Here is a 14481-nt window from a genome sequence, read left to right as displayed (position 1 = left end):
TTTTGAGAAAGATTTCACAACCTTGAAAACAAAAACTGTTTCATTTTGCATATCCTTGCACATTTAAAATTTGTAATAGATTAGTAGTGTATGTATTATTTTTTTATTAGGCTCTTATTTTCGAGTGTAGATGTAGTACTTAAACGACAAATGTATTTTAATGTTTTGAAGTAATATTTATGTGGTAATGTGTGGTATGTGCAAATTTAAGAAAAAATATATATTTTTCTTAACGGGTCATAACGGGTCATAACGGGTCATAACGGGTCGGGTCACTTTACCCGTTGGGTAAAGTGACACGACCTGTTAAGGACCCGTTAAGATAACGGGTGTGACACGACACGACCCGTTAAGATAACAGGTGTTACACGAAAACGACACGAACACGACTGACACGACCCGTTTGCCAGGCCTACTATTATAGGATCCGATCTATTGCAAACACTAATGCCCTGTTTGAGATTGGTCCTATAGGGGCTAAAAGTGATTTTTGACAACCATAAGTGCTTTTAACTACATTCAGTAGAAAATTTTAAACGCACATCTTGGATAAGCATGTTTTCATGAAAAATTTCTATTAGTTAATACTAAAATCACTTTTAGCAAAAATGGTTATGGTTAGAAGTGCTTTCTGCAAAAGCAATCTTAAATCAACGTTAAGATTTTGGTTTCGAAAGAATCGGAGTTTCATCTTACAGTGAACAGAAATCGGCCTTGGGAGTTGTTACTATCAACAAAGATTTGAGGAGAACAGAGATCTCATTACTTAATCAATACCAAACGTAAGACATGCCATGAATTAACCTCAAACCTTCTAATCTTCTCCTCTCCTCGGGTACCAAAAGATAGCAATGCGGGAGCATATCGACTGATATTCCACTCCATTCCCTGCGTTCCGTTGGTACCAAAAGGCCAATTGTGACCGTGGTATTAGACCGATGCAGCTTAGTTTTTGTGCTGTTTTTCTTAAACCCTGCAAAACAATCCAAAACTTTCTTCACTCCAATTTCCCTCGATGTACTTTCCCATCAGATAATTGCAATGCACAAAGACATTTCAAACCGGTAATAGGTTTGTCAAAACACTTCTCTAGAACTTGGTTAAATTAAACCGTTTTTTAGCTGTCTGTAAGCTGCAGATCTTTTTATCCTTCTTTTTTGGTGGGAACTAAGATGACATATGTCGCTAATTGAAAGACCGGAACATGTGAAGGACTTGGTAAAGACAGAAGACTATGTGTTCCACTGTTCCTCTCTGATCATCAGTAGCCACAGCAAGATTTTTGAATTGATAGGTAACAATTCTCTCTCTTCTGGATTTCAATGAATTTGATCATGGGTTTTCGCCCTAGTGACGTCTACTTTAGCCTTGCCTAGTGTAGTGATTCAACTTCCATGGCGAATGAATTTTTAGTTTGTAATCTTCATTTACATGAAGGAATTTTTTTGAGTTTTGTCAATTGTTTGTTTCGAACTCTTCATCAGCTTCTTGGGATAACCAACTTTCAATGATTAGCTTGTTTTTCGTGTTATGTTTATGACCAGCTTCTTGGGCTAATCAAATTTCCATGATTAGCGTGTTTTTCGTGTTATGTTTATAATTTGGGACTCTGGCATTGAACATCTGATGTAATTCTAGGATATCGAACGTGATTCCATGAACTTGTAAAAGATACCGATCGAGGTACAGTCTGGTTCAGCATTCTGAATTGCAGTTTCTTTCCGAATGCAAGAGATTCATTCTATGAATTTCAGTTTTGGCTGCAATGTGACTCCAGCTGTGGTAGTAGCATAAAAGAGATTGATTAAAGACTTAACTTGAGAGTGAAGTACCACTAAGATGGTTACGAGGCTGATGACAACAATGTGCTTTGTTTTTCGAAATCACAAAAGGGACGGCTTACTTAGTGACAAAAGGTCACAGAAGAGATGAAATATCAGGTACTGCACCTTCTTCAAATAGGCAAGGTTTTCAAAAACGTTTCAATGGGATTCTTGCTCAGAAGATTGATAGGGCACCCCCGAGTAAAATCTGCAGAAAATGGATCAAGAATCATCTGAATATGGCACTCCTTTTGTGGATAGTTTGTGTTGCTGTCTCCGGAGCAATCCTTTTTCTCATGATGACAGGAATCTTAAACCATGTCCTACCGACGCAGTCACAGAGAAATGAGTGGCATGAGATTAACAATCAAATTCTCAATGCTCTCTGCACTCTCATGAGTCTTTACCATCACCTGAAAAGGATATACCGTAAGAACGGAACTTACAAGCCCCATGAACAGTTAAACATTATGGTCGTTGTTGTGTTACTCCATCTGGATTGCTTTGCTCGGTATTCCTTGTGTACGCTTAACTTGGGATACAAAAGATCTGAGCGACCGGCTATTGGTGTTGGTGTCTGCCTTTCAGTTGCAATTGCTGCTCCTGCAATTGCAGGTGTGTACTGCATTGTCAGCTCCCTTGGCACGGAGTATGAAGTTGATAGCAAATCGCAGGATCATATTCTCACAAACCGAACATTTGCATCTAGAAATGAGCAAAAGATTGCTGAATTTGAACCCCAATGGAGAGGGGGGTTTATTTGATTTTCAAGATGATATTGCAACATCACATCTTTCTTTTTTCTGCTCCTTTTGTGTTTTTGGGTGGAACACCGATAGGCTTGGATTTGGCAACATGTACGTGCACATTGCAACATTTCTCCTCTTCCGCACAGCCCCATTTGGATCCTCAGTTTGGCTGCCTCCCATATCGACAACGAAATTGCAAGAGAAGCCTTGATTTTAACTGGCATTGTCGTTTTGTATATTTGGTTTGCTGTACGGTGACTTCTGGAGAATCCAAATGAGGAAGAGATTCAAATTGCCGGCGAATAACTTATGCTGTGGAAAGCCTGCAGTAACAGACTTTGATGAAGCTCCTGTTTCCTCCAAAACACAGAGAGAAGAAAATATTGAACCGGAGACATAAAGAGGAAGGAGCTACTGATGAAGCTCTCAGAAGAGTGCAGGCACTATTATGTGTTTTTGAATCTTCATATATACTTCCTCAGTTCTATCAGATCCTCTGGTATGTCTTCAATCAACTTTACCTGTAGTATGTTGCAATGAACTATAAAAGTATACAGCACCTTTAATACATATTGGAAGAATTTGGCAATCAGTTCACCCTCTGGCACTACTGTTGTGTGTAGAAAAATTATGAAAAACGCAATTTGGAGGGCCGAAATTGCTACTCTTATTTTATCAGAAGAGAACTTAAGGTATTGAAAGCTAAACTGGGTATACCGAAATCGCTATTCCTATTTTATCATGGGAGAATCAAAGGTATCAAAAGATAAATTGGGAGTACCGAAATAACTATCCTTATTTTATCAAGAAGTGAACTTAAGGTACTAAGTGAAATTAAACTGGGAATGTCGAAATCACTACCCTTATTTTTAAGGGTATAGTTGGTGATGCAACGCAGCAAGTGTATCGAAATAAGATATCTTTATTTATTTATTTATTTTTTATAGAAAAACTAATGTAAAGGGCTTCAAATCTTTGCATTTTAATAAAAAATCATCCACTAACTTTATTTAATGATAAAGGACAAAATAAAAAATAAAAAATAAAAAACACCACATGCGCTGGCGTGCATACACCCCACCCCATTTCCACTCAATTTTCTTTCCATTCTCAGCTAACATTAAGCCATTATTATTTTTTATTTTTATTTTTATTTTTTTTGCTTAGAATAAGAGAAAGATTTCAAATTGAATTACATTTTCTCAGTTTTATTTTTGTGGTGTTGTTTCCCAATAGTAGTCAAGATGACGAGAAATTTTTCAATGTGCCCGGAACACGGAGTGATACATATAAGTGGTAAGATTATTGTGTTAAAAAATAAAATTTCCTACCACTTACATATAATAACACGTGGAATAGAAAGTTAAGATTGTAGGTGGAGGAGAAGAGGAAGCTGCAAAATATGGGCGGACAATAGAAGAAATTAAGTAATTGGTGTAGAAAGTTAGGAAATTGAAGAGATACAGAGAAAATTTGATGAGTATCGAAGAAAATTAGAAGAAGAAAATGTGTTTGGAATGTGAGAATGTGCCAAGAAAATTCAAGAAGAGGAAAGAGAAGAATGTAGAATTGTAAAATTTCATAAATAATGTAGTGCCGTTAAGTTTTATAAACAGTGTAGCATCATTAAATTTCATAAATAGTGTATTATCGTTAAGTTTTATAAACAGTGTAGTAAGTTTCATAAATAATGTCGTAGATTTCATAAACATTGTAATAAGTTTTATAAACAGGGTAGTATCATTAAGTTTCATAAACAATTTGTGTGAGAATGCGTGGATCCGCGCGTCAGATTTTTTTTAAATTTTTTTTAATATTAAAATTATGTCTTTTTCTTTAAAATTTAAGTTCTTTTGTCCTTTGTATTAAAATTTAAGGGTACTTCATTAAAATTTTAAGTCTTTTTAATTAAATAAAATTATAACATGATTTTTTTATTAAAATAAACTTAGCACAAACATTTTTCATGAAAGTTTCTTTTTTTGTTTTTTGCTCAAAAGGAGATTTTATTAAACAACAACCACATACTTACAAGCAAACAAGGCCCAAGACACACATATTAACAAACAAAAAGAGGGCCTAAGACTACAAAAACAAACAAGCAAAGAAAGAACCCACAGAAACAATAAAGCCTAAATAATTGCACTGCAGTCGAGAAATTGAGAAGCTTCCTCTTTTGTCATTTTTATTAAAATTTAAGGGTTTTTCATTAAAATTTAAGTCTTTTTAATTAAATAAAATTATAGCATTGCTTTTTTTATTAAAATAAACTTAGCACAAACCTTTTTCATGAAAGTTTCCTTTTTTTTTTTTTTGGTGCTCAAAAGGAGATTTTATTAAACAACAACCACATAATTACAAGCAAACAAGGCCCAAGACACGCCTATTAACAAACAAAAAGAGGGCCTAAGACTATAAAAACAAACAAACAGAGAAAGAGCCCACATAAACAGTAAAGCCCAAAGAACTGCACTGTAGCCGAGAAATTAAGAAGCTTCCACTGCCATTCCACCATCAGTATTCTAGTCCATCCAAGCAAAACCCAATCCACCGTTGCCGAGTAATACCTCACCAGAAGCCATTTCCAACCCCGAAAAGCTACCCGAGCACAACCATATAAGCAGGGGATAGTCGGCAACAAAGTGAGAGAAACTAAATACCCGTATGAAGTTTGAGGAAACCCACAAGTGACATTGCCGAAACCAGCAGATAACAAAGAGAAAGTGGTGGTGTTGGAAACACCCGAACCGGAGTAAACTCCAAAACTCTACACACGATCTCAATAGGAAACATGGCTGAAGATTGGACCATGGGATAGCCGGGATGAGAAATACCTTTGGGGATATAAGAGTTGGGCAGACCGGATTTAAGGAGAAACAACAGTAAAAGCAAAGAGAGAAGAAGGAAAAGGGAGAGAAGAGGACACGACAACCGACCCCAGCCGAAGCTAGGGTCGGTGCCACTGGAGAAACATAGGTTTAAAAATCTTACACAAACAATAAGAATGACTCTCAGTTTGGAGAGAAAATCTCTCACCTCGGAGAGAAAGTTTGAGAGGCGGACTTTTTCTGATAAGTGAAAAAGATGGGAGTTTTACTGCGTTTGCTTTTACTGCAGTAAATAAAGGAGAACTACATCTTTATTCCTTTTTAACCACACAAAATATGCATGCATAGAGCTAATACTACTATGATTTTTGTGACAACTCGAAAAATCCACTAATTAATGGTCGTGATGCTGCTGAGGAGTAAACTCAGGTTCAAGCCTATGGTGCAGGATGAAGAAAGTTAAGGTTCTATCATAAAATTAATTGGCGATATGAGAAGTAACGCCCAACTTACTTATAAGTTCATGCAAAGTCCTTATTCCCATCAATATGAGATTCATTCTCAACACGTCCCCTCAGGTGTGGCCAATTTTTAAGCTTAAGACGTGGACAACACATGACATGTGATGTCATAAAGAAAGTTGAGGTTTCACCATAAATCAATTAGCAATATGGGGAGTAGCCCAACTTAGGGAGTAACCTAACTTACTTATAAGCCCATACAAAGTCCTCATCTCATCAATATGAGATTCATTCTCAACACAGGACATTCTTATTATTAAAAAGATCGTACAAACTAAGACATCATCAATTCATCAAACAATTAAATAAATGGTTCCATTTTGAAGAAATTGAAGTACTTGAACCAAGCTTATGTTCGAAAAATTAAAATGGGATGACAACTTAAGAATTCGGTCGTATTAGTTTGTTGGGAGAGTCGGATAAAGGGGATCACACTGGAAGATTTCTCTCCGAGAGTCTAACAGGCAATTGAGTTGGGATAAAATGAAATGGTTTGACTACAAACCTATTTATAGACAACCAAATGTTACCATTCAATATACGTAACTCTTGTTGAATGGATGTAATCCTTATAGAGTGTAACCATCTATTCAAGGATTGTACCTCTTTATACATTCATCATATCCAGTTCAATATTGGAGTGACGCATCTCTTCACTATAAAACAATACCTATTTTTTTAGAGTCACGCATCTTAGCAAATAGGCGTATCTTTTTATGTGAAATCACCATCATCTGGATCATTATTATTTCATCAGAGGCATTCATTTCATTTTCAGAAGTAAAATTTTGAATTTATTAATGACAAACTAGAAATTTTTTTTACCAATGATGTTTTCATTAATCAAGAACGAAAGTTAAATCTTCGAAAACATTTTTATGAGTTGTTCCATTTCATCCGATAAAGTACAGTTGAAATTTTTTTAACACATCCAAATCATGCACTGTTCGAACTCAAACCTCCAAACCACAAGCACCCTTTATTTAATTTTTCTCCATATCCCATATTTTTTTCTTGCTAATTCACAACATCAAGTCCTCTAATTAAAATTCTAAATAGCAAGCAATAGGGCTGGCAAGGAGCGGTGGAACAGGTCATTCGGCATGCTCTCCCACACAGTGAAGCTCTCCCACCCCTCCAGCTTCAGATCCCTCACAGTCAGCCACGTGTTAAAATACTCCCTGAACTGCGTAATCAACCCATCTTTGAGGGTCCACGCATGGACCCAGTAGGCCTTGGCCCCTTCCCATCCCTCGGCAATGATCACACCATCTCCAATCTCTGTGATGCTTCTGGGCTCGAACCTGAAGTCAGTGTGGCTGGACTTCCCTGTGAGCACGCGCATCATGTGCTGGCTCTTTGGGGGGCCATGGAACCACCATTCTAGGTCACTGGCTAGAAGCTTTCCCACTGTGTCTGTTTTGCCCTGTGCCAATGCCTTGTAGAGAGCTTCAACAATTGCCTTGTTCTGCATTTTTGGTAGATTGTTAGAGAGAGAGAGAGAGAGAGAGAGAGAGAGAGAAAGAGAGAGAGAGAGAGGGGAGATAGGAGGGGAGCGGAATTAACTGAGAATATTATTGGCTTTTGCTCTCTAATTTGGGTGCATGACAATATGGCTTTATTGGACCACTATTTATAGCGAAACGAAGAGCCTAAAGTTACATGGCTATGGTTTAAGAATAATAGAAAAATATTTAGATCCCTGTTAACTTGTTACTGGTCATTGTCTATCTTCTTACAAATACATCGTAGTTTTATATTTGTATATATTTTTATCTGCTTTAGTGATTTATTTGAGAAAATTGTAGCAATAGTATCTCAACTTTAATTTAATTGGAGTAATGATCCATCAACTAAAAATTTATGATCATTAGTTCCTTAACTCATCAAAACATGTACCTGTTTTTTTCTTTTTAATTATTATTAAGCACATAAATAAGAATGATATGCTCACTTAATTATTTTTTACAAATTCATTCCTTATAAGTAAACATGTTTGTATTTTTTTATTCAAATTATAGCGTACAGATAAGAAGATATACATTACAAGTAAAGAAGTAAGTAGCCTTCTTGAGAATATACTATTTGTGGTGAACGATTATTTTCATGACATGTATGATTCAATGGTAAGGAATTGCTCCAAACACAATGGATGTATTTACTATTTAGAATGAGATATTATTCTCCTTTCGGCTTATTACATAATGATAATATGTTTTTTAATGAGGTTAAAGTTCTCGGTACTGTTCACTTTAACGAAAAATCAAAATTTTACATTAAAAAATCAATCATAGTAATATTCACTTTACCCTTTATTTTGTTTTTATCATTAAAACGAAAGGGGTGATTGTAGTTCTTTTTAGCTATAGAATTGCCGATGAACACTAAAAAGTTGCTCATGTAACTTTACCTGTGCATCATCATCGAACAATTTTCTCTATTTTTTCTGAGATCTCTGTGCTCGAAATTGTGTTATACATACCTACATGTTCAGTTAAATTTCACATTCTAATAACTCCAAACTAATCTGACTTGTTTTATTTTTGCATCATGATGAACCAGAAACTTCGTATGAAGATGTTTTTTTTTTTTAGTCTAAACAAAAATATAGCTAGTATATATTCATTTTTCACAAAATAAAACTAGACATAGTATTTATACATCTTTACTGTATTTGAACTGTCATGTTAAAGATGAAGATGCCACATCATGACTATAGTTTGTTATTAGTTGTTATAAGTTTGTTACAAATGTAATTAGTCTTAGTTAGTTGACAGTCAATAGCCAAAGGCTATATAAATGTGATTGTATTATTTAGTTATCAATTAACGAGAAAATATTGTTTTCTTCATCTCTAAGAAAACTCTCTCTTCTCTCTTCTCTCTCTCAAGAACTCTGAGTTTCTATATGGTATCCTTCGCCTTTTGCCTCACGGCTAATTCGATCTTCTCTTCCGCTTCGTTTCTCTGATTCTCGATCTCTTCTTGCAATTCTTGTCTCTAATTGCAAAGGCTTCTCCATCTGAGTCTTCTTCTCCTCATGAATCTCTTCATAATCCAACCCTAAATCCTTCGTCAAACCCTAATTTGTCGAATTCGTATGCTTCTCTCACCAATCAAAACATCGAAAGCATGGTTCCAATTAAGCTCAAGAGATCCAACTACCTTCCATGGCGTGCTCTGTTTGCACCAATTCTCCTGCGCTACAAACTTCTTGGCATTGTTGACGGCACTGAGACGTGTCCACCGCCATTTCTTCCAGATCGCTCCATTAATCCAGCCTTCGAGATCTGATATGAAAGGATCATAATCTTTTGATTTGGCTCCATTCTACACTCTCGGAAGATGTAATTCCTTTCATTGTTGGTGTGTCTTTTTCTCAAGATCTTTGGATCAAGCTTGAGCAGCACTTCGGTGGTGTCTCCGATGCTCCACCAACTTCAGTCTTGTCTTTAAGCAATTTAGAAAGGCATTCAATCTATGGCAGATTATCTTCAACAACTGAAAAAAATCTCAAATTCTCTCTCTGCTGCTGGTGCACTTATCTCTGATTGTGATTTAATGGTGGTTACTCTTGCTGGATTACCTAATGAATTCGAATCATTCATTGATTCTGTTACACATCTCTTCCACATCTTTGGATGAGTTACATGGCCTTCTACTTACAAATGAGCTTTCAATGTCTTGTCGTAAGAAGCTTTCTTCTTCCAACACTAAACCCTTTCAGGCGTTTTCTTTTCAATCTCAATCGCCTTTTCTTCCAACTTCACCGCCTTAAATTTATGTTGCTCAACCTTAACATTTATCTCGATCCAATTCTAATCGTGGAAGGACTACTACTCGGGGCAATCAACATCATAATACTGGACATTTCCACAACAATGTGGTCACAGAGGCAATTATCGTGGCCCCTCCTTCAATCACAGTCAAAATCAAGGGTTTTGACATTCATCTTTTTCTGGAAATCCAGTAACTTGTCAAATATGTGGATCTACAAGTCATAAAGCCATTGATTGCTTTGATCGTATGAACCCTGACATTTCTAGAAAGATTCCTTATGCAAAGCTTGTAGCAATGTGTGCTCATTATAGCTCTAAACCCTCACCATCTTGGCTTATGGATTCTGGGGCTACCTCTCACATTACCAATGACATTGCCAACATTTCTTCACCAACTCCTTACATTGGGGAGGACAAAGTTTACATCAGTGATGGTAAAGGTCTCTCTATACACCATAATGGTTATTCTTCGTTGCATTCATCCAATGCTACTTTTAAATTAAGCAATGTCCTTCATGCTCCTCAAATGAAACATAATATGTTATCTGCCTATCAATTTCTTAGGGATAACTATTGTGCCTTAACTATTGACTCTGATGGCTCTAAAGGATCGTTCTACGGGGAGGACGCTTTTGCAGGGTCCAGTTAAAGATGGTTTCTACCCTTTACAAAGTTGTCATTCCACTGGTTTTTCTCAAGCTCTAGTTAGTGTTACAGGTTCAGTCAAATTTTGGCACAGTCGACTGGGACTAGGGGTGGGTTGGAAAAACAAAAAATCGAAAAAAATCAGACCGAAAACAGAACCGAGGCAGAAAAAACAGAACCGAATATGTTAAACCAAACCGAAGTTCTTCAAAACGACATCGTTTTGTAATTATTTTATTAATTAATAATCCTATTCTAAACGACGTCGTTTACCCCGTGAAACCCTAGCCTTAGCCTTCACGTAGCCTGAGGCCCTGAGCCTCATCTCTCTCTCGGTCTTCAATCCTAGCGGTGACCCGCAATGGTGCGACCCTTCTCACTCTCAATCTTTTACACCTCGCCATCAGTCTCTTATCTCTCAGACCTTGCCGTCAGTCTTTCTTCTTCTTGTCGTCAGTCTCGACAACAAAAAGTTAGTCTCTCTCTTCATACTTTGCATTTTCTATTAATCTGTCGATTTTCTAGGTTTATTTTTGCAATAATATATTATATGTGTAGTGTGATCATGAGAATTTGATATATTTCAATTTTGAATAGATTGTAATTTTAGATTTTTCTGGGTCAGTTTAGTTTGGGAGCACTTTGAAAGAAAAAAAAGTAGATCACTTTTAGAGCCGCAGGTTGTGGTTTTCATGAGTTTTACCTGAGTTTTACATGGATGCATATCACTTTTCATTGTCTTTGAAATTTTTTGTGATATAGGAGCCATGGGTTGTGGTTTCCATGTGTTTTACAAATCACGTTTAGAATATTAATGCAGATCACATTTCATAGTCTCTGAAATTTTTGGAAGTGTTTGGGTTGGTAAAATACACAACTTCCCGAACACTTCATCTGATGTGAAATTGTGAATACTGGTTTGCTATGTGCAAGTCTGCAGGAGTCCTTAAGGAAGAGAAAAACTAGGTTAAGCAAATAGAAGCACTACCCTAAACTTGTTATCATACTTATAGTTATTCAAGGAGAGCAGACTGGATATCAGTAAGTAGACAAAATCAATTTGAAACATATCATGAACCAGTAATCTCTTTGAATCTGCACCTAAGAATTCATCAGATTAGATACATTGCATTCACTTGACACAAGGACTTAACTTTTAGAAATTCATACATATGAGAATTATAGATTACACCCAATTCTGTTTCTTGGTGAACGCATTAGTACCCTCAGTTAAACTTTGATGTTTATTTAACTTTGGACTTTGGAAGACTTGATTGTAATTGAACTTTGAATTTTTATTTTCATTGTCTTTGATTCTATTGGAAATTTGGAATGCTTATTTTATTGATTATGTTGAAATGGGACTTTGAATCTGGAAGATGTATTACAAAATGGTTGCAAGCTTTGTTTTCTTAGGAATTTATTTTGCTATTGAAAAAAAAAAAAACCCGAACCGAACACAAACCGACAGAAAATTAAACCGAACCAAACCAAATAGTAATTTCAGTTCGGTTTCCGATTTTGGCAGAAGAGTATTATCTAGTAATAAGCTTGCTATTCAAGGCACAACATCTATTGATTTCTTTTGCTCCAAATGTGCTATAGCTAAAAATCATAAACTGCCATTTGGTTCATCAACTACATCAACATCTCAGTCTCTTGAACTCTTACACTGTGATTTGTGGGGACCAACCCCTATCACTTCTGTAAGTGGTTTTAGGTATTACTTTCTCATAGTTGATGATTTTAGCAAATATAGCTGGTGTTTTTCTTTGAAGGCTAAATCAGATGTGTATTCTACCCTTGTAATGTTCAAAGCTTATGTTGAGAATCTTGTTGGCAATAAAATCAAGATCTTGCGTTCGGACTCAGGGGGTGAATTTACAAGCTTACTGTTTAAATCATTTCTTCATACTTATGGCATTGTGCATTAACTCAGTTGTCCACACACACCAGAACAAAATGGTTGTGTTAAGAGGAAACACAGGCACCTTGTTGAGACAACTAGGACTTTGTTAGTTGAATCCAGTGTCCCATATCACCATTGGGTTGAAGCTTTTACCATTGCCCTTTATCTCATTAATAGGCTACCTATATCTGGCAATACTAAATCACCTTCGGAGTTGTTGTTTCATAAGTATCCAGATTACTCCAAGCTTAAAGTCTTTGGTTGTAGTTGATATCCATGGTTAAAACCATATATTTCTGCTAAGTTTGATGGGAAAAGCAAAAGTTGTGCTTTCTTGGGCTATAACTTACAACACAAAGGTTATAGATGTTTGGATTTAGACACCAATAGGGTTTATATCTCACGACATGTTAAATTTGATGAAGTTACATTTCCTTTTAAAGATGTTAAGCCTATTTCAGCATCTGTTGATCACTCCACATCTCTGTCATCCCCTATTGATCTTCACTTTCCTCTGCCCTTTACATCTATGCCTAATGTACCTATGTCTATATCTATACCTAATGTGTCTATGCATTCTGACTCCTCTATACAACAAAGATCATCCTCCCAAACTGTGCAACCTCAACAAAACTCATCTTCCCAAACTGTGCTTGTGCATTTTTCTCAATCTGCACCAAATGTTCATTCTATGATTACCAGATCCAAAAATGGCATTTACAAACCTAAAGTCTTCACTGCCACCAGGCATCCCCTTTCTTCTTCTACATATATCATTCCTCATACTTATCTTCAAGCTTCTATATCTGAAAATTGGAGATTGGCAATGCAAAATGAATGCAATGCCCTCTTGTCTATTGGTACTTGGAACCTTGTTCATTCCTCACCCTCACAAAATGTAGTTGGTTGCAAGTGGGTCTTTAGAATTAAAAAGAATCATGATGGATTTATCGAGAGATATAAAGCAAGACTTGTTGCTAAGGGTTTTCATCAAAATGAAGGTCTTGACTATCAAGAAACCTTTAGTCCAGTTGCAAAGCTTGTCACTATTAGGCTTTTGTTATCATTTACTGTCCAATTTAACTGGTTTCTCAATCAACTGGACATAAGTAATGCATTTCTGCATGGTGACTTAAAGGAAGATGTTTTCACGACACAACCTCTTGGTTTTCAAGATCCCACCAAGCCACATCATGTCTACAAGCTCAGAAAGTCTTTCTAAGGGCTTAAACAAGCTCCAAGAGCTTGGTTTGACAAGTTGTTTCAAGCTCTCAAATCTCTGGGATTTAGTCAATCTTCATCTAATGCATCTTTGTTTGTACTTAAAGCTCCAACTCTAGTTATAATACTAGTCTATGTTGATGATATTCTAGTTAATGGACCTGATACTAATATCTGCAAGCAGTTTATAGAGAAATTAAGTACTCTATTTCATGTCAAAGATATCTGGCCACTGCACTACTTTCTGGGTTTAGAAGTCCAAAGAACCACTGATGCTTTGTTTCTTCATCAAAGCAAGTACCTGTTTGATTTGTTACAGAAAACAAACATGGCTGGAGCTAAACCATGTTGTACTCTTCTCAATTCTACCAAGTTAGATCACAATGGTGAATTACTTGATAACCCAACTAAATACAGATCTCTTGTGGGTGCTTTCCAATACTTAACTTGGATAAGGCCTGATATTTCCTTGTAGTGAACTAGGTCTGTCAATTCATGCATGCACCTACTGTCATTCATATGCAAGCAGCTAAACGCATACTAAGATTTCTCAAAGGTACAATTGCTCATGGCCTCTGGCTTAAGAAAGGTTCTATGCACTTGTCAGCCTACTTTGATGCAGACTGGGCTGGTTGTCCTTATGATAGAAGGTCTACAAGTGGTTCTTGTGTTTTTCTGGGAACCAATTGAAGGTCTACAAGTGGTTCTTGTGTTTTTATGGGAACCAATTTAATTAGCTGGAGTGCTAAGAAGCAATCCACCGTGGCTCGTTCATCAACTGAAGCAAAGTATACGTCCTTGGCTCACACTGCTGTCGAGGTTACTTGGATATGCAAAGTGCTCAAAGACTTTGGTTTTCATTCATGCTCTATGGTGTGATAATATCTCAACAATCTCACTTGCATCAAATCCCATATTTCATGCTCAAACTAAGCATGTAGAGATTGATTATCATTATATCCGTGAGTTAGTTCTTGCAAACTTGGTTGCAGTTCAGTATGTTTGTA

General features: G+C 36.3%; 1 protein-coding gene and 1 pseudogene across 1 annotated transcript; one reads left to right on the top strand and one right to left on the bottom strand.

The window, feature by feature from the left end:
- The first annotated feature begins 1858 nt into the window (after positions 1 to 1858).
- Positions 1859 to 3153, top strand: LOC103434020 (uncharacterized; annotated as a pseudogene).
- A 3624-nt stretch (positions 3154 to 6777) lies between these two features.
- On the bottom strand, positions 6778 to 7482 carry LOC103433726 (wound-induced protein 1-like; the record flags this gene model as incomplete). The annotated part of the gene is made up of 1 exon (XM_008371998.3): positions 6778 to 7482. A coding segment is annotated over one exon (510 nt), but the record flags the coding sequence as incomplete, so codon positions are not given.
- Between the last annotated feature and the right edge of the window lie 6999 nt (positions 7483 to 14481).

This window comes from Malus domestica, chromosome 04 (assembly GCF_042453785.1).
Source record: "Malus domestica chromosome 04, GDT2T_hap1".
Taxonomy (NCBI): domain Eukaryota; kingdom Viridiplantae; phylum Streptophyta; class Magnoliopsida; order Rosales; family Rosaceae; genus Malus; species Malus domestica.
This window is presented reverse-complemented; position numbering and strand designations above follow the sequence as displayed.